The sequence below is a fragment of the Nomascus leucogenys genome, chromosome 9 (assembly GCF_006542625.1).
Source record: "Nomascus leucogenys isolate Asia chromosome 9, Asia_NLE_v1, whole genome shotgun sequence".
Taxonomy (NCBI): Eukaryota; Metazoa; Chordata; class Mammalia; order Primates; family Hylobatidae; genus Nomascus; species Nomascus leucogenys.
The window spans coordinates 55,110,403-55,133,928 of record NC_044389.1 but is presented as its reverse complement, the minus strand read 5'-3'; the positions used below and the strand labels follow the sequence as shown (position 1 = coordinate 55,133,928).

At 37.2% G+C, this 23,526-nt stretch overlaps 1 protein-coding gene across 1 annotated transcript in view; it reads left to right on the top strand.

Annotated features, from left to right (window-relative positions):
* The window catches only part of ADAMTS3 (ADAM metallopeptidase with thrombospondin type 1 motif 3), a 290,397-nt gene that overhangs the window by 219,326 nt on the left and 47,545 nt on the right, over positions 1 to 23,526 (top strand). The window contains exon 5 of the mRNA XM_003265724.2: positions 12,596 to 12,795. Within this exon, the coding sequence (XP_003265772.2) occupies positions 12,596 to 12,795 (200 nt within the window). The remainder of the gene's footprint in view (positions 1 to 12,595; positions 12,796 to 23,526) is intronic.

Here is a 23,526-nt window from a genome sequence, read left to right as displayed (position 1 = left end):
GAATATGTAGTCTTTTTCAGAGCACTGTGTAGCCTAAGAATAGTTGACTACAGAAGAAGAATGAGAAGGAAAATGAAGACTATTGATGACTGTAGCAGAGAAAGGGTATAAATGGGCTTGTTTATCAGGCTGCTCTTAGTTTCACCTGTCAGGAACTTACATCAAACTGTCTTAAGCAAAAGGAAAAAAAGCAGTAAAATAAGAAAATGAGGTGGTGGTAGTTTATTGGTTTGTGAAACTGAAAAGACCAAGTTTTCAGAAATTAGTGGGTGAATTCACAAGCTCATACTCATCTTTGGAGTGTAGTCTATTCTCTGTTGGTAGTCTCCACTGTTCTCTTCTAGCATTAAACTTAGACCAACAACTATTCTCATGCTAGCCATAAACACCTACATTGTTATATTCCACCAGTTTTCAACTTAATAATGAGAACTTTTCTTTCCTAGTAGCTCCAAATTAAAAAGTCCTAGTTCACAATTTCATTAGCATAATTTAAGCCATTTGAACATCTATTAACCAAGTACTGGAGTCAAGGAAATGGCATATGCTACTTGGCCATGCTGGGTGAATGTCCACTGCTAGAGCTGAAGATGGAAGTGTAGAGGAGAAAAGTGAGATGAAGAGGGTGTAAGTTCATGTAACTGCATGTACTGCCTGGAGAAAGATAATTGCCCCACATTTAGAGTTGCTGGATTTAGCAAATAAAACTATAGCATTCTCATTTGAATTTGAATCTCAGCTATAACAATGAGTAGGTTTTTAGTATTAAGTATGTCTCATGCAATATCTGTGAGATATCTATAGTAGAAATACTGTTGTTTATCTTAGATTTTAATTTAACAAAGAATACTGTATTTTATCTGACAACCTTGCCCACACCCAAATGTTTCAGCAATAAACCACTGAAATCAAATTAAATGGTTGCAATGGGACTGAATGAGCAACAATTATGAGAATCCACTACTATGGAAATGAAGGACTATATCTTTCAAAAAATATTGAGGCCAAGAGAATGCAGAACTTATCTCTAGACAAATTATAATAGAAGAAATTAAACATGAAATGCATTATTGAAAACTAAGTCTAAAAGATAGCAGTGGAAGACTGTTACTAAGGGATGAGGGAAGAGGAAGATCTGAAAAAGATTTCAGCAAGGTGGGTAACCTGTGGAACATTCGTTTCCTTCTCTTTTATTTCAAGCCCCTGTGATTCGAGTCTGGCCACTGAAACATGGAGTTAAATGTTACCAGAGAGTTTCTAGGAAAGGTTTTTACCTGTTCCTAAGAAAGTAATGCAGGAAGACACAATCTGTTGGACGTGGCTTTGATGCTAGAATTGGTGTAGCCATTTTGAAATAATCAAAGGAGCTAATTTGAAGACAAAGTTTGTACACCAAGAATGGCAGGATATGGAAAGATAAAAAGAACTGAATCCTTGATGACCTATTGATGGATTAACGAGGAATCACCATACCTCTGGAACTCTTGTTACGTGAACTAGTATGTTTACTCATTGCTGAAGACACTTTAAGTTTTCTTGATTTGCAGTTAGAAACATTCTTGCTGACATATTGAAGATTTTTATTGCAAGTCAGAGTTCATATTTTGGATTTTTTTTTTTTTTTTTTTTTGAGACGGAGTCTCGCTCTGTCGCCCAGGCTGGAGTGCAGTGGCGCAATCTCGGCTCACTGCAAGCTCCGCCTCCCGGGTTCACGCCATTCTCCTGCCTCAGCCTCTCCGAGTAGCTGGGACTACAGGCGCCCGCCACCATGCCCAGCTAATTTTTTGTATTTTTAGTAGAGACGGGGTTTCACCGTGATCTCGATCTCCTGACCTCGTGATCCGCCCGCCTCCACCTCCCAAAGTGCTGGAATTACAAGCGTGAGCCACCGCGCCCGGCCATATTTTGGATATTAAAGTGATTTTAAAATTTCATTTGCTAATAATCACAAACCCAAAGCATTAAAACATTTTTTCCTTAAAAGGCAATAAGCTTCCCATCTAAAAAATGTCATGTTATTCCATAAAGTAGTCAGTAAAAGCAAAAGCAAACACATGGATGTTAGAATTAGAACTTTTGGGGAAAAGAAATAACGGAAACTGACGTTCACTCAATGGTTATGTCTTTAAAAAATAAAAGCAACAGTTACTTAGTGAAACTTTTGAATTGACATCATAAATTGGCCTGAATATAGTTCTTTGAAGTATCATTATGGAATTTCTCAGTTTGTGAAGGATAGAGCTCCTTTTCACAGAAACATTTTATATCTTGGTAGAATAGTGCCTCCACATATGTGGAGATGCTGTTACTGTATCCTTTTAGGAAGTGATAACTTTAAATTTTTTTAAAAAGATGTCAATTAAAAATCACTATTGGATGATACAAACAGGTGAACACAATTATTTAAGTTAACTGCTGTCTGCTTCTGATGTTGACAGATGACAGTCGTTGGAATTTACACTTATTTTTAGCTCTGATTATAGGATCTCCACCTACTCTTGGAAAATCCAGCCTGTAGTATTCCAGTTACTTCATTTCATAACAGTATTCTGTTCATGAAGAAGGCAAGATTTTTACATATAGCCTCATTCTGTATTCATTGTTACTATAAAACAATATGATGCTTTCTCATTTTCTGAAATGATGCACTACAAAGAATGCTACTATGATACATTTTGTTAACATGAATCTTATTTTATTCTTCACTTATTCACATGAAAATTGGCTTGCATTCTCATAGGGAGTAAAGAGTACTGGGAGAACGTAGTCAGCAAAATTAAAATTTCTTAGTGTCATGTATGTTAGGACTAGATTCAGTGGCATACAAGAGAAAACTCATTAGAAGGGTGACCTAAACATGATGGAAGTGTTACCTCTCATATGTAATGAAGTTTGTTTTTAGGTAATCCGGGGCTGGTATGGTGAGTCTACAGTCACTGGGGAGTCACACTCCTTTAAAGTGTCAGACCCTCCTCTATTCAGCACGTGCCTTTATCCTAAGATCATCCCATACAACTGTTGACATCATGTCCATATTCTAGGCAGCAGAAAGGAATATTGGGTGATTGAGTGGAGGGCCAAAGGGGTGTGCTCCTACTGGAATGAATTGTCTTCCTTTGAGGAGCCATAAGCCACCAAGATATAAGCAATACTTCTGCTTAGATCTCATTGGCTTATACTTAGTCACATGTAACCCTTAGTCACAGGGAGATTGGGAGTGACTTTTTGCTGGGTTTATTATTATTTCAAATAAAATTAACATTCTGCTCCTTAGGGAAGAGAGAATGAATATTGAGTAGATGGTTTTATCACAGGCTCTATCACAGTATGCTTATAATTGCATTCCAACCCCAAATGTATTTGTATTAGATTCAGACCTTGTACCTTTCCAATTTTACCTTCGTCTCCTGTCCTTTTTCAGACCATAGAAATTTTTTTCTGGGGTAGGGAGCAATTTCACTAATCCTATACTTTGATTTCCTATAAATATGATTAAGCATATGAATATGTCATTCTCCTAAAAATGTTTCAAGCCTTAGTGTCCATAATCAGCAAAGAAAGTTTTATTCTACTTTATCTGTTTAGTAAGTTCGAAATTCTGATTTAATACTGATAATCTTATACTTAACACTAAAAATAACCGTATTTATTGTGACTTGATTGAACACCTATATGCCTCTCAAAAATTCATTCTGATAAAATAGGCCTTATAGTAAAATTATCACTTCTGCAAATTCATATACAGTAATTGGGAAACTAGGGGGTGCACAAAAGGATACAATTAAAATGTTTCCAAAATATTAATTAATGCACATCATTAATTCCTAAGGTAACCTTCAAAAATGGACGTTTTCCTAAAAAGTGTTAAAAAAGAAAACTCACTCTAAGAACTAAGAGGGGATTGCTTTGATGTTTGAGAAGCTTAAAAAGCACTGTGAGCATCATCCTTTTGGAATGAAGCATGAGATTGACAACACTGCTCTACCTCTTGCAGGGCCTTTTCTTTCCTTCTGAATGCTCAATTGAGAACACCCCTGTTAGAAAGCTCTCTGTAACCTGGATTCTCCTTTTTTCTGCTAATTCTGTTGTCACATAAATCATTCTCTGCTGCCCAACTCAGCTAGCACCATTCAAGCCACATGCCAAGTGGAGTTATTACTCAAATCCGTCTCCCTAAAGGCTCAGAGGTTGTTTTTCAAAGATATTTTGGTAGGCAGGAGACTAAGGAATGGGTGCTGCTGATTGTTTGGAGACACAATCATGGTGATATAGGAGTAAAGAAGAAACTATCTAGGTGGATAGTGAGGGTAGGGAAGTTCTTGGTAACATTTTTCTTTTCATGAAAAGCAGCCGCAAATCATTTTCTTTTCTAACAAAGAACAGCCTGTAAAAAAAAAAAAAAAAAGAGCTGCAGACATAGAAAGGCAAGCTAGAAACTTGCTAGGTGAATGCTGGCAGTTGTGCCAATAGGAAAAGGGGTAGCTGGGGGCTAGGCATGTCCAATGTGGCAGTTCCATCTTCCCTTCTCTTTGCCAGCCACATGTACAGTAAGGATGAGACAACATGGCACTGGCCAAGTGGAAAGCCCATTTGAATAATAAGATTAGGGTAGGATGGCCAGCTTCCCAGCATGCTATGTAACTGTCACACCTGGTCCAACTAATCTGTGGGCCCGATGTAAATCAGACACTACTACCTCCAGCCTGTCTATAAAATCTGCTGGGGGCTGGAAGCCCCCTTTGGGTGCCCTTCTCTCTCACAGGAGAGAGAGCTATTCTCCTTTTTCTTTCTTTTGCCTGTTAAACCTCTGTTCCTAAACCCACTTCTTGTGTGTGTCTGCATACTGAATTTCCTTGGTGCAAGATGACAAACCTTGGGTCTTTACCTCAGACAACGATGCCACTTCAATAGGTGTTGGAAAATGATCGTCATATGCTGAGTCCACCTCTTGGTGGGGCCACAGTACCAGCTGAGTCATGAGTCATGCATTTGGTTGGGGTCAGTAGGTTGCCAGAATGCACAGGCTAAAAAATATCTCAAAAGATCAATCTTAGATTCCACAATAGTGATGCTATCTACAGAAGTAATTGGGGCCAGGTGTGGCTCACGCCTATAATCCCAGCACTTTGGGAGGCTGAGGCAGGCAGATCGCTGAGGTAAGGAGTTTGAGACCAGCCTGGCCAATGTGGTGAAACCCCATCTCTACTAAAAATACAAAAAAAAAAAAAAAAATTACCTGGGCATGGTGGTGTGTGCCTGTAATCCCAGCTACTCGGGAGGTTGAGGCACAAGAATCACTTGAACCGGGGAGGCAGAGGTTACAGTGAGCCTATATCACACCACTGCACTCCAGCCTGGGTGACAGAGCAAGACTCTGTCTAAAAAAAAAAAAAAAAAAAGAAAGAAAGAAGAAGTAATTGGGGAAGTTTGCAATCTTGTGACCTCTGGAACAATAGCAGTTTATCATTTTATTATGCCTGTATCTTAAAAGAATTCAGACCTCATTCATAATCCTAACCTAGTGGCCTTTCATTAGTTTTACAAAGGCAGTTTAGTTGTGGGAAGCGCTATGGTCATCCTTGCTTTAAGGTTAAACTATAAAATAAATTCCTCTCAAAGCTAGTTTGTCCCTATGCCCAGAAATAACCAAGAACAGCTTGGAGGTTAGAAGCAAGACGGAGTCAACTATGTCAATTTCTCATATTGTCATAACTTTGCCATAATTTTGCAGTTTTACTAAAACAAATTCATTGTGAATGAAGATATTTCACAGCCTCAGAGCAGTCTGTAATTATAATGATGAATATAAGTAAAAAGTGCCAGAAAGCTATCCTACTGTCTTTCTTTGAAATATTTGATATTGTGCATTTTAGGAAACATGGAAAGAATACTGCCCAGCATGGAGGAAAGTAGGGACAAATTATTCTTGATTTTCAAAGCCTTCCTTCTTCTTTCCCAGGTTTCTTATGCAATAAAAAGAGAGATTCTGTTTCCTTACCAGAAAACTACCTATTTAAAGAGACTTGCAAAGGCCAAACTAAAGGTGTGTTAAGGCAGAATGAACTGCCTTTCTGAAATAAGTATTCAGCCTACTTCATTCACACATCAAGCTTCATGATATAATAACATTGCTGGTATATTTCCATTGGACGTTTTCTCTGAGCGTTCTGCCAAAAAGAGCCATTTTTAGAATTGAGTGCTCATGTCTGAATTTCCTATATTTGTACACTAGCTATCACAGCCTTTCACATTCTCAAGTGTGTGAAAAAGACTTGAGGTTGAATAGTAAAGCTATTTGCAGGTGTAGTCGTCTCTTGACCTCAGTGAGGGTTTGCAGCTCTTGAAAACTTTTGAGGAAAGCTTTCTGTTTGATGTGGATGATGGTGAGAGTTATTTATGTATTGTGGAGCCAATGTAATTCCTTGGTGAGGAGAATTTTCCCAGCTAATGAGCTAGCACTTGGGCTTAGGTCAAAGTGAATTAAAGTAGAGCTTTTAAACCTGAGTAGTCACGTTCAGAGCGTGTCCGCCTACTTGTAAGGGAGGGTATTGGTGTTTCTATATATTTTTTAAAGGTAGAAAAAGTGTGAGTAGAATCTGTACTTTCACTACTTCTAATCCTTTTTGGCTAGGGCTTGGTCATCAACCTTCCCGGCCAAGAGACACCTATTTTTCTCCTGTCTTAATTTTATTAAAGCCGCAAAGGTGGAGAGGACAATACCTATTTATTAATGTCAGATGCTGACTTAAATGGCTAACAAGCCCCAGTGCAGCATGAAAAAAACCATCATATAAAGCATGAGTCAGAGATGGTTCTGTCAAACTTGTTTTTAGATATACGGTTGTTTTAGACATCAAGGCAGCTTATAAAATAAAATCCTTTCCGGGTTCTATATACTTGAAATGGAGATGAATATATTTTTGGTTTTTGTGTACCAGCAGTTTTGAATACTCTCTAATTTTAATCCAAATGATAGATTTTATTTTTTAATTCACTAAAACATTTTTTTCTCAAAAATTATAGTCATCTGAAAAGAGATAACTTAGGTAATTAAAACCTGATGATGTCTGTCTTCTTCTTTCTTTCCATGTATATAGGTATGTTGTATGTATATGTGTGTGTATGTGTGTATGAAATGTTCATTTGGAAAGTAAAAAAATGTAAGTTTCTTGAACTGCATTAAATAAGAAATTATTTTTACTTTTATTTTTCTTTGAATATAACTTATTTTCTGACTGACTTCCTACTTTGATATTTCAGATTTAGATATATAGCAACTGAAATGACTTGCCATCCAAATGATGGCCAGTGCAAATGTGGAGCACTGAAGTTTTCCTGTGGATCCCTGCATATACACATATATGTATATTTTATTGGCATATATATATAATATATACCCTGTATATTATACACTATCTTATCCAGACACACATTCACATACACACATACACACACACACACACACACATATATATTATATACCCTGTATATCCACTTCTTTGCTAGCAGCATTCACTAGAAAACCATACTCAGAAGAAATAAAGCAATACATAGTAACTGATAATCACATCACTAGATGCTGTTGTGTTGCCATGCTATAATTTAATTTTTAAATTAAGGTTACTGGAAAGAGGAGCAATTTAAATTTATGTGACACAAATTCCTTTTTATTTGTTTATTTTATTTTATTTTTTAAATGTTATTATTATACTTTAAGTTTTACGGTACATGTGCACAATGTGCAGGTTTGTTACATATGTATACATGTGCCATGTTGGTGTGCTGCACCCATTAACTCATCATTTAGCATTAGGTATATCTCTTAATGCTATACCTCCCCTCTCCCACCACCCCACAACAGTCCCTGGACTGTGATGTTCCCCTTCCTGTGTCCATGTGTTCTCATTGTTCAGTTCCCACCTATGAGTGAGAACATGCGGCGTTTCGTTTTTTGTCCCTGCGATAGTTTACTGAGAATAATGATTTCTAGTTTCATCCATGTCCCTACAAAGGACATGAACTCATCATTTTTTATGGCTGCATAGTATTCCATGGTGTATATGTGCCACATTTTCTTAATCCAGTCTATCATTGTTGGACATTTGGGTTGGTTCCAACTCTTTGCTATTGTGAATAGTGCCACAATAAACATACGTGTGCATGTGTCTTTATAGCAGCATGATTTATAGTCCTTTGTGTATATACCCAGTAATGGGATGGCTGGGTCAAATGGTATCTCTAGTTGTAGATCCCTGAGGAATTGCCACACTGACTTCCACAATGGTTGAACTAGTTCACAGTCCCACCAACAGTGTAAAAGTGTTCCTATTTCTCCACATCCTCTCTAGCACCTCTTGTTTCCTGACATTTTAATGATCGCCATTCTAACTGGTGTGAAATGGTATCTCATGTGGTTTTGATTTGCATTTCTCTGATGGCCAGTGGTGATGAGCATTTTTTCATGTGTTTTTTGGCTGCATAAATGTCTTCTTTTGGGAAGTGTCTTTTCATGTCCTTCGCCCACTTTTTGGTGGGGTTGTTTCTTTTTTTCTTGTAAATTTGTTTGAGTTCATTGTAGATTCTGGATATTAGCCCTTTGTCAGATGAGTAGGTTGTGAAAATTTTCTCCCATTTTGTAGGTTGCCTGTTCACTCTGATGGTAGTTTCTTTTGCTATGCAGAAGCTCTTTAGTTTAATTAGATCCCATTTGTCAATTTTGGCTTTTGTTGCCATTGCTTTTGGTGTTTTAGACATGAAGTCCTTGCCCATGCTTATGTGCTGAATGGTAATGCCTAGGTTTTCATGGTTTTAGGTCTACCATTTATGTCTTTAATCCATTTTGAATTAATTTTTGTGTAAGGTGTAAGGAAGGGATCCAGTTTCAGCTTTCTACATATGGCTAGCCAGTTTTCCCAGCACCATTTATTAAATAGGGAATCCTTTCCCCATTGCTTGTTTTTGTCAGGTTTGTCAAAGATCAGATAGTTGTAGATATGTGGCGTTATTTCTGAGGGCTCTGTTCTGTTCCATTGATCTATATCTCTGTTTTGGTACCAGTACCATCCTGTTTTGGTTACTGTAGCCTTGTAGTATAGTTTGAAGTCAGGTAGTGTGATGCCTCCAGCTTTGTTCTTTTGGCTTAGGATTGACTTGGCGATGTGGGCTCTTTTTTGGTTCCATATGAACTTTAAAGTAGTTTTTTCCAATTCTTTGAAGAAAATCATTGGTAGTTTGATGGGGATGGCATTGAATCTGTAAATTACCTTGGGCAGTATGGCCATTTTCACGATATTGATTCTTCCTACCCATGAGCATGGAATGTTCTTCCATTTGTTTGTATCCTCTTTTATTTCATTGAGCAGTGGTTTGTACTTCTCCTTGAAGAGGTCCTTCACGTTTCTTGTAAGTTGGATTCCTAGGTATTTTATTCTCTTTGAAGCAGTTGTGAATGGGAGTTCACTCATTATTTAGCTCTCTGTTTGTTATTGGTGTATAAGAATGCTTGTGATTTTTTTACATTGATTTTGTATTCTGAGACTTTGCTGAAGTTGCTTATCAGCTTAAGGAGATATGGGGCTGAGACAATGGGGTTTTCTAGATATACAATCATGTCATCTGCAAACAGGGACAATTTGACTTCATCTTTTCCTAATTGAATGCCCTTTATTTCCTTCTCCTGCCTGATTGCCCTGGCCAGAACTTCCAACACTATGTTGAATAGGAGTGGTGAGAGAGGGCATCCCTGTCTTGTGCCAGTTTTCAACGGGAATGCTTCCAGTTTTTGCCCATTCAGTATGATATTGGCTGTGGGTTTGTCATAGATAGCTCTTACTATTTTGAGATACATCCCATCAATACCTAATTTATTGAGAGTTTTTAGCATGAAGGGTTGTTGAATTTTGTCAAAGGCCTTTTCTGCATCTGTTGAGATAATCATGTGGTTTTTGTCTTTGGTTCTGTTTATATGCTGGATTACATTTATTGATTTGCATATGTTGAACCAGCCTTGCACCCACTTGATCATAGTGTATAAGCTTTTTGATGTGTTGCTGGATTCGGTTTGCCAGTATTTTATTGAGGATTTTTGCATCAATGTTCATCAAGGATATTGGTCTAAAATTCTCTTTTTTGGTTGTGTCTCTGCCCGGCTTTGGTATAAGGATGATGCTGGCCTCATAAAATGAGTTAGGGAGGATTCCCTCTTTTTCTATCGATTGGAATAGTTTCATAAGGAATGGCACCAGTTCCTCCTTGTACCTCTGGTCGAATTTGGCTGTGAATCCATCTGGTCCTGGACTCTTTTTGGTTGGTAAGCTATTGATTATTGCCACAATTTCAGAGCCTGTTATTGGTTTAGTCAGAGATTCAACTTCTTCCTGGTTTAGTCTTGGGAGGGTGTATGTGTCGAGGAATTTATCCATTTCTTCTAGATTTTCTAGTTTATTTGCGTAGAGGTGTTTTTAGTATTCTCTGATGGTAGTTTGTATTTCTGTGGGATTGGTGGTGATATCCCCTTTATCATTTTTTTATTACATCTATTTGATGCTTCTCTCTTTTCTTCTTTATTAGTCTTGCTAGTGGTCTATCAATTTTGTTGATCTTTTCAAAAAATCAGCTCCTGGATTCATTAATTTTTTGAAGGGTTTTTTGTGTCTTTATTTCCTTCAGTTCTGCTCCGATTTTAGTTATTTCTTGCCTTCTGCTAGCTTTTGAATGTGTTTGCTCTTGCTTTTCTAGTTCTTTTAATTGTGATGTTAGGGTGTCAATTTTGGATCTTTCCTGCTTTCTCTTGTGGGCATTTAGTGCTATAAATTTCCCTCTACACACAGCTTTAAATGTGTCCCAGAGATTCTGATATGTTGTGTCTTTGTTCTCGTTGGTTTCAAAGAACATCTTTATTTCCACCTTTATTTCGTTATGTACCCAGTAGTCATTCAGGAGCAGGTTGTTCAGTTTCCATGTAGTTGAGCGGTTTTGAGTGAGTTTCTTAATCCTGAGTTCTAGTTTGATTGCACTGTGGTCTGAGAGACAGTTTGTTATAATTTCTATTCTTTTACATTTGCTCAGGAGAGCTTTACTTCCAACTTTGTGGTCAATTTTTGAATAGGTGTGGTGTGGTGCTGAAAAAATGTATATTCTGTTGATTTGGGGTGGAGAGTTCTGTAGATGTCTATTAGGTCCGCTTGGTGCAGAGCTGAGTTCAATTCCTGGATATCCTTGTTAATTTCTGTCTCATTGATCTGTCTAATGTTGACAGTGGGGTGTTGAAGTCTCCCATTATTATTGTGTGGGAGTCTAAGTCTCTTTGTAGGTCACTCAGGACTTGCTTTATGAATCTGGGTGCTCCTGTTTTGGGTGCATATATATTTAGGATAGTTGGCTCTTCTTGTTGAAGCGAATTTCTCGGCAGAAACTCTACAAGACAGAAGAGAGTGGGGGCCAATATTCAACATTCTTAAAGAAAAGAATTTTCAACCCAGAATTTCATATCCAGCCAAACTAAGCTTCATAACTTAAGGAGAAATAAAATACTTTACAGACAAGCAAATGCTGAGAGATTTTGTCACCACCAGGCCTGCCCTAAAAGAGCTCATAAAGGAAGCACTAAACATGGAAAGGAACAACCGGTACCAGCCACTGCAGAATCATGCCAAATTGTAAAGATCATCGAGGCTAGGAAGAAACTGCATCAACTAACGAGCAAAATAACCAGCTAACATCATAATGACAGGATCAAATTCTCACATAACAATATTAACTTTAAATGTAAATGGACTAAATGCTCCAATTAAAAGATGCAGACTGGCAAATTGGGTAAAGACTCAAGACCCATCAGTGTGCTGTATTCAGGAAACCCATCTCATGTGCAGGGACACACATAGGCTCAAAATAAAAGGATGGGGGAAGATCTACCAAGCAAATGGAAAACAAAAAAAGGCAGGGGTTGCAATCCTAGTCTCTGATAAAACAGACTTTAAACCAACAAAGATCAAAAGAGACAAGGCCATTACATAATGGTAAAGGGATCAATTCAACAAGAAGAGCTAATTATCCTAAATATATATGCACCCAATACAGGAGCACCCAGATTCATAAAGCAAGTCCTGAGTGACCTACAAAGAGACTTAGACTCCCACACAATAATAATGGGAGACTTATGTGACACAAATTCTATACTCCATGGTTATAGTAACTTAATCATTGTAGACATACTGGAGTTATTTTTATTTGTAATCTCAATATATTTAATAACTACATAGCCAGCCTGTATTCTGTACCCCCACTGCCTTGGCTCTTTGCTGGGAGGAAAACTGAACCACTTCTATCCTTAAAGAATAGTCAGTCTGCCATGATGGCACTGCTCACTGTATAATAATATGATTTTACCCTCAGCATTGCTCTTCTGTGTTCAGTTTGTAGCAGGTCTGTCTGATCGTATGCATATGCATATTATTTAAGGAATAAACTGAAAAGCAGCATCTCAGTGATTATGAATAATACTGATAGGCCCCTGAGAAGATTCTTTTTTTCTAAGAAGTTATTGGAAGGCCTGTTGGGGAAACTGAAATTCCTGATTCCTTTTGTTTCTTATTAGAGTCGGACCCAGAAGGCCTTGATGATCTAGGTACTGTTTATGGCAACATCCACCAGCAGCTGAACGAAACAATGAGACGCCGCAGACACGCGGGAGAAAACGATTACAACATCGAGGTACTGCTGGGAGTGGATGACTCTGTGGTCCGTTTCCATGGCAAAGAGCACGTCCAAAACTACCTCCTGACCCTGATGAACATTGTGAGTAGTGACTCCTTTTTAAAGCTTTTTGATCTTCTAATTCACTTCTCTTATTTGTTGGTACCCTTTGGCAATCTGTGTGAGAACTTCCATGACTGTGCCCTGCATCCAAAATATGGGCATGATGGCATTAAATTTAAATTATTGATCTAAATATTTAAAGTACAAGAATGCTAAAATAAAGGAAGCATGAAGCAAAAGTTTCTTTTGGTTGATCAAGTAGTTTTCCATTGTCGTCAAGGGGGAATCATAAATTTAAAAAGCCGTAATGAGATGGAACTAAAACATGAATTGTAATTTTTATTTTGTTCTGGGGATAATCAAAACTCACAGGACTTTGTCCATCTGCTTTCATGTTGCCTATGAAGGATGAAATAGTTCTTTCTAGAATCACTCTGCTTCACAGGATGATATAGAATGATTTATGCCTGGTAACTCTGTGGATTCTTGTTGTTACAGCTTTTGAACAAATGTGATTTTTTTCAACATTATAAGACTGAAGGTAATATATTTATTAATACAAAGCATACAACTATTGGCACAGTGCTGCACAGCAACCACTAATGGTCTCTTTGAATTTATCTTCATTTCTCCTTTATGAACCTTAATCAGATTCAGAAGAAATTTTGTCAATATCCTGAAACCTGTGTTCTTTCTTTTTAAATTGGCAGAGAACAACTGAGGAGAAATAATAATATGTAAACCACCTACTTCTAAAAGATAATCGAGATTTTGATGCACTCTATATATGTTACCTCATGCCAATATAAAATATATATTATATTCATCTTGCAAATTTATTACCTAAGCCTATGCTGTTTTATTTCCCTATCTCTCAACCCACCCTCCCCCTCACACAACTTTTGATATTTAATATAATTTCTTGGATATCTATAGTTTACCTCTTTCCCCCATGCTTAAGATTAGATTTCAAGCAATGATAGTGAAGGAGAAAAATTCTTAGTTTCATGAAACATGATTTTGTTTGTGCTAATATCTGTTAATTATATTTTGGTCTATTGAGATAGCAATTTATAAAATTACACTTATACCATATCTCTGTGAAATGGGAAATGAGTACAGAAATTCAAACACATTTTTATTTGTTCTTGGCACTAATTTCTGTTACGAAGACCAAACAACACACGGAAAACAAATTACTAGCCTTGGCAATAGATGTGTATAGAGGATCATCATTTGTGAATCATATGAATGTTTTCAACTCTTGACTATGAACTTTTCGTATTAACCTTTTGACTATTAACTTTTTGCTAGTTGTTTAACTTTGGCATGCTTCTTGGACTCTCTGTCCTGCTTCTGTCTCTTTATTGGCATATTGAGAAAAATAATAGGGTTGTTGAGAGGATGAAGTGAGTATACAAGTCATCCATTATTTACAGTGCCACATACAGATGCACAAACAGACAAGCATATTTTAGTTTCTCTATACCAAATTTTACTTCATAAGTTATCTAAAATTTCAAAATTCCAATGGAGATGTTATTCTTATGTCATTCATTATGTCCCTGGGCTACTTTTTTTCTACTCTCTGGTAGACCATCAGTACAGACTTATTTGGCCTGCAAATGTGCCTAATAAGAAGGCTTTTGGAGTAATGCAATAGAGATTTTGATATGGTTCTTGTCCTCATAGAACTTATAACTATTAGAGGAGAAAAAAATAAATACATGGGAAAATTAGAAGGAAAAAAACCTAAACAATAAAAGTCATGCTATTATTAAGCCATATTATAGGCAATATATCATAGATGCTATAACACTTCAGAAAATGGAGATGTGACCATAGTTATCCAATCAGGAAGTGATAAAAGTATTAAATTGGGACTTAGGAGGGTAAGGCTTTAGTTTTAGTCATACTACTAGTTGGCTTTGTGACGTTAGACAAATCATGTCCCTTTCTAGGACTTAGTTTTTATCATTATAAAATTGAAAGATTCAACAAGTTTATTAGTTATGTAATTCATCAAGAAGTTAGGAGTTAAACTGCTTTTAGAGATTTCTTTTCCTGTTGTTGTTTTTTTGTTTGCCTTGTTTGTGTTTTTTGAAGGACACGTGAAAATGTACACGATTTCTGTGTAGGGGTGGATACAGTATATTCACCAGACAGTAAGTAGTAAGTATGATTTTGACAGTGTCAAAGGAATAACAAAGTGATGCATTTTATGTTTTAAAAAACAGTCAAGAGGACTTTTGTTCTCAAGTCCATTAAAAAATTAGATAATAGACTATGACTCTGTCTCAAATACAAATTATTCTAAAGTAAATAGAGTATCAGAGAATGGAGCTATGGGAGAGAAAATAATTTTTTAAAACTTAATATATTAGTTGCATTTTAAGCAATTAATACAGGTAAGAGATTTGGAGAGGTAAGAATAACACTCCTCCCCTTCCCTCCCCAACTTCATGACCAACTGAAAGATAGACATGGAAATCACACAGATGAAGAATGAAATAGTTTTATTATTGATGAGACCTGAATTGCACATACAATTGCATATACTTAAGTGTATAGTCACAAGGTTTTCATTATTCTAAATCAGTGGTTCTCAACTGAAGATAATTTGTGTCCACGTCAGTTCCCAGGGACATATGGCAATGTCTGTAGACTTTTTTTATTGTTAGCACTGGTGGGTGGGGCGGGGGTGGAGGGGGATGCTACTGCTAATATGGAGAGAGGCCTAGGATGCTGCTCAGCATCCTACAGTGCAACAGACAGCCTTACACGGCATAGAATTTTTAATTATCTGGCCCAAAATGTCAACGATGCTGAGATTTAGAAACCTTTTTCTAAATTAGTCTTATTCCCAACCCTCATCACTCTCCAGCTGGATAATTTCAGGTTTTCCCCCTGGAGTCAAGCAGACAACTTTAGGCAAGACAAACAGAAGACTGAAGTCTTCCCTCTCCTCCATACCCACTGCCCTGTTGTAGCCTGTTAGACCCAAAATACTGACCTGAGCAGGCTCTTTCCTTTTCCTCTAATTTATCATCAAATGAGAATGAGAAGCAGAAAGAGAAACCAACAATGATACTGTAATGAAGCTACCTCATGGAAATTCAAGACCAGGAATATTCAGTTTTTCTCTAACGATGTTCAAATAACTATCTCCTATGCTGGCCGTGCTTTATGATTTCTCATGGTCATCTAAAATTACGGCTCACCAGGCTTGAGGCCTACATAGACATAGAGACTTAGATGAAATGTCAGATAGGGTCCTGGAGATAAACTGTGGAAGAAAGCTAACAGCAAAAAAGTTCTATCTTTTTGCATTGATTAGGGTGAAAGGTGTCCCTATGGTGGAGAAAAGATCATGCTGTCCTTTAAAATTGTTTGTCAACTTTGCCTTGGTTGACTGCTCAGCAGATGTGCTCTTCCCTTTACCTGGTTGTCAATTTCATTTCCATATCAGAACCGAGATGATAGTTTCTGAATTAAGGGAATACTTTTAGGTCCAAGTAATTTGCTTCAGAGTATCACCTTAATTTAAATGGGATTCCCTTTTAAAGAGAAGCTTATATTTCTTATGTCATGCTTTCTTTTATTGAAAAGAGCTCATATATTAAGTGTTAAATGTATATTTAATGAAAGAAGAACAAATGAATATAAATAATGTAGAGGTAGATCACGAACAATCTTGGGAGCGAGTCAGGAATTTTGGACTCAAAACAAGAGGAAATAGACGCTAAATGCAATGATATAATGAGAGCAGTGTTTAAGAAATAAAATAATTATTATTGGGTATCATATATTCTTTCCAACTGTATGGCAAGATGGAAATTATTACAATTTTTCCAAAGGAAACAGAGACTTTTAAAATGTTAATAAAATTTAGGTAAATTAAAAAAAATTATTTACAGTCCATAAACCAGTCTCAAGTAATGATAAGGTGGTAAAGCTAATCATTAAAAAAAGTCAGTGTTACTGGGAGGAGAAACTGGCTTAGAACTTTTAAGTTATTTTTAATTTTAACTCAATCATAATTTAAGCATAATGAGAACACTTAAAACACAGTATTTACTATTATATGTCACTAGTAATGTTAAATCCCTTTGGTTTATCTGCTATTTTAAATTAGCCATGCAAGTTGTCCACCTTTTGGATACAGATATATTTAATCTACTTCAGGGCCGTATTTCCTAATGATAGTGATGACTGTGTGTGCGGTAAAATTCTGTAGGTGTTGCCATGCAAATCTGGGTGTTTGGATGCAGGAAAGGTAGCTCACTAAGTTAACACTTTTCTCTGGGGGCTTAAGGGTCAAGTGAACAAGTTTGAGCAGGCCCTAGATGATTTCGATACAACTTCCTAAGAAAGGAAGGATACCCTCTACTTATCCCCACTCCTTTGTGAAGCAGTGGGGAGAATAATCAGATGTCTTCCATCTGCTTTTTTTAACCTCTTTATACTTTGTAGATCTTGACATTTCACCAAGCTTCTTATATGAAGAAGAAACACATGGATATGAACATATCCAAGGTTTTAATGTTTCAAATAAGAGATTTGTCATATATGTTAAGCCTTTCTTAGGATTCCATATCATATCTTGTTATATTAAGAAATGTTTATAGTTTTACTAACTTGTAACATGGTTGATTTACTGGGAAAGTGGTTCTCAGCTATGGGGCATGTCTCATGCTATAAATACTGACCCATCATCTGCCATGTGCAAGGCCTATTTTAGGTATTGGGAATATTCCAATAAGCATGATAAAAAATTGACCCTCTTGGAGCTTGCCTGAATCCTCCACCAAGCTTCAAAAGAGTAGAGTTTTAAAATTTTTAATTTCCTGACCTGGTCCATAATTATCAACCCAAACCTCAACAGGGGCAGTTCCCTAATAGGTTGATTGTTCCCTGAGTGCAGTTACTGTATATTATTAAGCCTCATAATTATATCTCAAAGTGTCTGCCATGTGGTAGACATGCAATAAAATTTTGATTGATTCAGTCTTTTAATAAATATTTTAATGCTATATGCCAGGTATATGGTGGTTAACATAAAATAAGCTTATTTCCTGACCTCAGCGAGATTATAGACTGGTGGAGAAATCAAATAATTACATCATAGGTTACATAAGAACTATGCAAGGAACTGACAGTTTGCTGGAAAAGAGAATAACAGAGCAAATGGGTGATAGAGGTTATACATAGACATGATGATTAAGAAAACCTTCTTTTTCCTGTAATCCCAGCACTTTGGGAGGCTGAGGCAGGCGGATCACAAGGTCAGGAGATCGAGACCATCCTGGCTAACATGGTGAAACCCCACCTCTACTAAAAATACAAAAAATTAACCAGGCATGGTGGCGGGTGCCTGTAGTCCCAGCTACTTGGGAGGCTGAGGCAGGAGAATGGCTCAAGTAAACCCGGGAGGCGGAGCTTGCAGTGAGCCTAGATCGCGCCACTGCACTCCAGCCTGGGCGACAGAGCGAGACTCTGTCTCAGAAAAAAAAAAAAGAAAAAGAAAAACAAAAAACCAAGCAAACAAAAAAAAAACAAACAACAAAAAAGAAAATCTTCTTTCAGGAATTGATTAAATTGAGACTTAAAGTAAAAGATCCAGCCATTTAATAAGGGCATGTGTTTTAGTAATTAAAAGAAGGTCACTGTGGCTCGAGTTTAGTGTGTAAGGAGTCAGGCAGAGCTAGGAGAAGAAGGCAAGCATCTTTCAGGTCATAGGAGGAGCTGAATGCGGTATTAAGTACAAAATAAAAGCCATTCAGGGTCGATTCCTGCTTCTCTCAGCTTTGTAAAGAAAAATTGGAGAGCCCTAGGGACAATGAAGACAGACCCTACTGGAAAGTGAGTATAAATGTCTAGGCAAGAGAGAATGCTTTACTAGACAATGAGGATTGCAGTAATAATAGATGGTTTATGGTAAAATCAGTAGGATTTGCTATTGAATCCATGGGCTGAGGGAAAGAGATGATTCTACCATAATTTATACTTTTTTTTAGCTTGAACATTCTGTTTGTTAATGGTATCAATTATGTAGATGAGTTGGTCAATAAAAATATAGATTATGGAGAATTAAGGTTAGTGATGAAATCTTTGAAGGTATTTGAAATCATCTAGTTTTGGCTCTAGATTCAAAATAAAGATTTAATATTAATAGTGAAGGCTTATACTACTAACATTTTAGCTCTTTGTGCCTGAATCTCTGATAAATACTTTACATAAATTATTTAATACTTTCCAACTCTAAGATGCATTCAGCCTTAGTCCCAGTTTACAAATGAAGAGATTGAAGCTGAAAGAAGTTAGTTGATGTTCCCAGAGTCAGACAGCTAGTATGGCAGAGTCAGGACCTGAGCCCAGATCTGTATCTGCCTTCTGAGCCTTAAGCTCTTCCTCCCCAAACTTCACTGCCTCTCATTACAAAGTTGAGGCATTTTATATACCTCTTGCTAGATAAAACTCTGATGTCTTTCCTTTATCTGTTTCTGTGTCTTGTTTATATGATTCAAGTCATAGAAATGAGAATTCAGTTAGTTACCTGATTGAATCAAACCAGTTAGCAATCTAGTTTAAGATTCTAACAGGCTGATGAGGCAGATTTTTATGGTTAAGAGGGTAGGTTGTTTTCTTTCAATGTACCAGATATTTTCCATCAGCAACACTCTGCTGTCTGTGACAGGTCAAAGGTATCTTTTTTTATTTGCTAAGATCTATGAAATGGTCTTCTGGGTCTAATGTGCCTATTAACATTTTTAGGGCGCTGTAAATAGAATTTATGCCTTAATCTCAGGATTTATTAAATGATAAGAAAGCAGTTCATTTAAAAGAGTGCCTCCCAGTACAAAGAAACAGTCTTGGACTTCTAAGAAATTATAAATTATTGAGTGAATTCATCAGTTTCTTTGTATATTGAAATTAGCTACTTATGATGGACAGTGAACAAGCATAAATGTGTTATCTGAACAGGGCAGGCTTCCCTAATCAATATTTGTAAAGAAAATATAAACTCCACAGACGTACCCTGGTCCTTAAAAAGTATTATTAATGGACTTATTCAAGAGTTAGCAGCGAATATATGTGGTTACTGGTTACTTAACGATGGTTATATCAATACACTGCTTTTGATTTTTTAACTTTTTCTGAAAACATTGAATGTGAGTGCAATGCAGATTTGCCTGGAAAGTATACATATTCATATAACCTTAGCATATCATGTAGCAGTTTTCTGTTTTGAGTCATTATCTATAATCCTTTACTTACATTTGAATTCACCTCAATCCTCTAGGCATTTATTCACCTAGCATATGTAACCTACCATAGGCAAGGTCCTGTTAGATTCTTGGGAGACAAAAATTAATAAAACATAGTGCCTTTCTACAAGGAGCTAATTGTAGCAGGTAAAATAAACCAATCAACAAATGATAATAAAATGTGATAGAGATCTATAAAATATATTAATCTTCAAGAGATTCAGTTGCAAAGTACTATGTAAACGTGAATTGAAAAAGAGAGGATGTGGTTTGGCAAATAATGCCAGTGGCCAGTGAAATCGTCATAAGACAACATGTCATTTGAGTTGGACTTTTCCAACTCAATTGGCATTTTCCTGCTAGAAAAAGGGGAGATAGGTCTTGGAAGATAGGGAACAGCTTGTAACAAGATACTAGAAGTATTAGTTCATGGAGTCGTTGGAGCCACTCTAGATTGGTCTGCATGGTAAAATTGAAAGGATTTAGGGGAGATGGCAGATGAGGAGACTGGAAAGAGAAGCTGGGGCTAACTTTAGAAAATAATAAGGACCATACTAAGTAGTTTAATTTCATCTTGTCAAAGGAGAGTCATAAAGGGTTTTTAAGAAGATTAGTGACTTGATCAGTCCGTTTTAGAAAGAGATGCATTATTAGAATTATTTGGAGGAGAGAGACTCTGTTAGACACTATGCTATGAACATGGACACATAGTTTCTAAGTTCATAGTGTCTGTCTGGGTCCAAGCTCCTTGTTATGTACACTATACTTCCCTACCTCAACAAACTGTCTTAATTTCTCCGACGTGGATTGAACATACCAGATCACAGAGGCAGATTGCAGCAAGCACAAGTCGACTCAGCCACCTTTTATAAAAACATACTCACCTTCCCAGGAATATCCTGACCTATCACTCTAGAAACGAGTCCCCACATCACATGTTACCTTAACATAACACAACGTCCACACAGTATTGATAAGAGGTCCCTTCGATTTTTACTGAAGTGTCTCAGTTTCCTCTTCCTTTCCCCCTTTGCTTCTGCAGGCCCAAATTCCCTTCCTGAAATTCACACTTTCTTCTTTCTTAGGTTACAGATATCAGACTGACCTTATCCTTCCTTACTTTGTTACAGCCTTTATATTTTCCCGGGTTGTAAAACACAGAAAAAGTTTGTAGATTCCTGTGCAAACCATCTTTCTCAATCTTGAGGAAAGGTAAACAGTTCTGCCTGGGCTTTTGCTATGTGTCCATTGTTACAAAGGACGCAAGAGTTTGTAGGACCTCACAGCTGACTGCCTATTCGTGGGCTTTCCAAAGCTCCTTTGATACTTAAATGAAGTAAAACATAATTCACATAAAAGGAAAGACTCATGTTTATTGAAAACAACCATCAACCCTTACAGTCTTCCTTTCTGGAGAGCTACTAAAATGTGCCCAAATCACCTAAATACAAAATATTTGCAAAAGTTTTAACAAGTTATTGCAACAGTCTGCATGAGCTGGTTGGTTACTAAGCTGCTGGATGTGGAGGTGGACAGGTTTGACAGATGTCTGCAGTACTTGGTAGTAGAATGACTCTAATACTTGAAGAAGGAATCAAGGATGATTTAGTCTGTAACTGGGATAAAATATTTAGAAGAGAAAAACAGGTTTTAGAGAGAAGATGGGTGTGCTATGAGGTATCCAGGTATACTTCTAAATAGTCCTGTTACTAGAGTTGAACAGATGGCGCTCACACATGAGAGAGATGAATCACTGTTAGATATATAAAAGTTTGAGGCCAGGCACAGTGGGTCATGCCTGCAATCCCAGCACTTTGGGAGGCCGAGGTGGGCGGATTACCTGAGGTCAGGAATTCGAGACCAGCCTGGCCAACATGGTGAAACCCCATCACTACCAAAAATACAAAAATTAGCCAGGTGTGGTGGTGTGCACATGTAATCCCAGCTACTTGGGAGGCTGAGGCAGGAGAATTGCTTGAACACAGGAGGCAGAGGTTGCAGCGAGCCGAGATGATGCCATTGTATTCCAGCCTGGGCAACAAGAGTGAAACTCCATCTCAAAACAAACAAATAAACAAAAAAACCAAACTTTGGAATTCATCAGCCTATAGGTATTGGTTGAAGAAACAGAAGTGAAGAGAATATTGCAGGGGAAACATGTATCAAGAGAACAGTCAAAAAACAAACAAACAAACCTTGAGCAACACTGACATGTAAAGGTTAGGCAGAGACAGTAGAGCTAATGTTGCTAAAGAAACAGAATAGTGACATTGAAGAATATAATGGTAAACAATACCAGATCCCACAGAACATTGTAGATAGTTTTTGTTTGTTTTTTGTTTTTTTTTCATGAAAGAAAGTTGAGAATATTACTAAGAGAAGAAAAGTAATTCCTAGGAAGGAAGCGATTAAACCAGGGGCAGGGAGGGGATTTTTGGAGTGACTGTCTAGAGACTCAGGGCTTCCACCATGACAAAACAGCAACAACAACAACAACAAAACACAACGTAGAGCAAGGTATTTGCGAAAAGAGAACAAGCACTGATACCATATAGACTTGATAGCTTTGCTAATCATTTGAGGAAAACACTGTGTGTCCTTTCTGGGTCTCAGTCTCTTTATAAAGTAGCAATGACAATGTCTGTCCTCTACAGGATTCTGAGTTCTCTAATATATGTTGAGCTTTTGCACTTGCTCTCGCCTTTGCCTAGATTGCTTTTTCCCTAAACAGTCACACAATTATTCCTTCCTGTCCATGGTTCTCCCTTTCCTGACTACCCAATCTCAAATAGTACCCAATCTTTACCTCCTCTTGTCCTCCTCTATCTTGTCACTCATATATTTGTTTTCTTCATTACACCTATTCCCATTTCAAATGACATTGCCTGCATGTCTTTTTGCATTCATTTTTTTTCATGCTTATAGGCTGTTTTGCCCAATAGAATATATGCTTCATAAGAACAGAGACTCAAAGGTATTGACTATTCCATTCTCCACCCCTAGAATATCTGGGCACATAGCCACTGTTCAATAAATATTTGATAAAAGTATCAATAAACAGTAGTTATTATTAATATGAGATTGGAGATGAGGGAAGAGTTGGCAGATGGGGAGACACCTCTGTATTCTGAGGAAAAGGAATATTGACTATGGGGCTGAGAATCCAAGCAGGTATGAGTTTGGAACTTTTACCTACGTAAGAGATAGTTGTCAACAGAGTAATACGTTTCTCAGTCCATTTCAGAATTCTTTTATATCTAGCCAGAATCACTCAGGCTATCTTGTCAATACTTGTTTACTTTCAGTTATACAAAAGTCTCTTTAAAAAAAAATTTGTGGGGCCAGGCGCGGTGGCTCACGCTTGTAATCCCAGCACTTTGGGAGGCCGAGGCGAGCGGATCACGAGGTCAGGCGATTGAGACTACGGTGAAACCCCGTCTCTACTAAAAATACAAAAAATTAGCCGGGCGTGGTGGCGGGCGCCTGTAGTCCCAGCTACTCG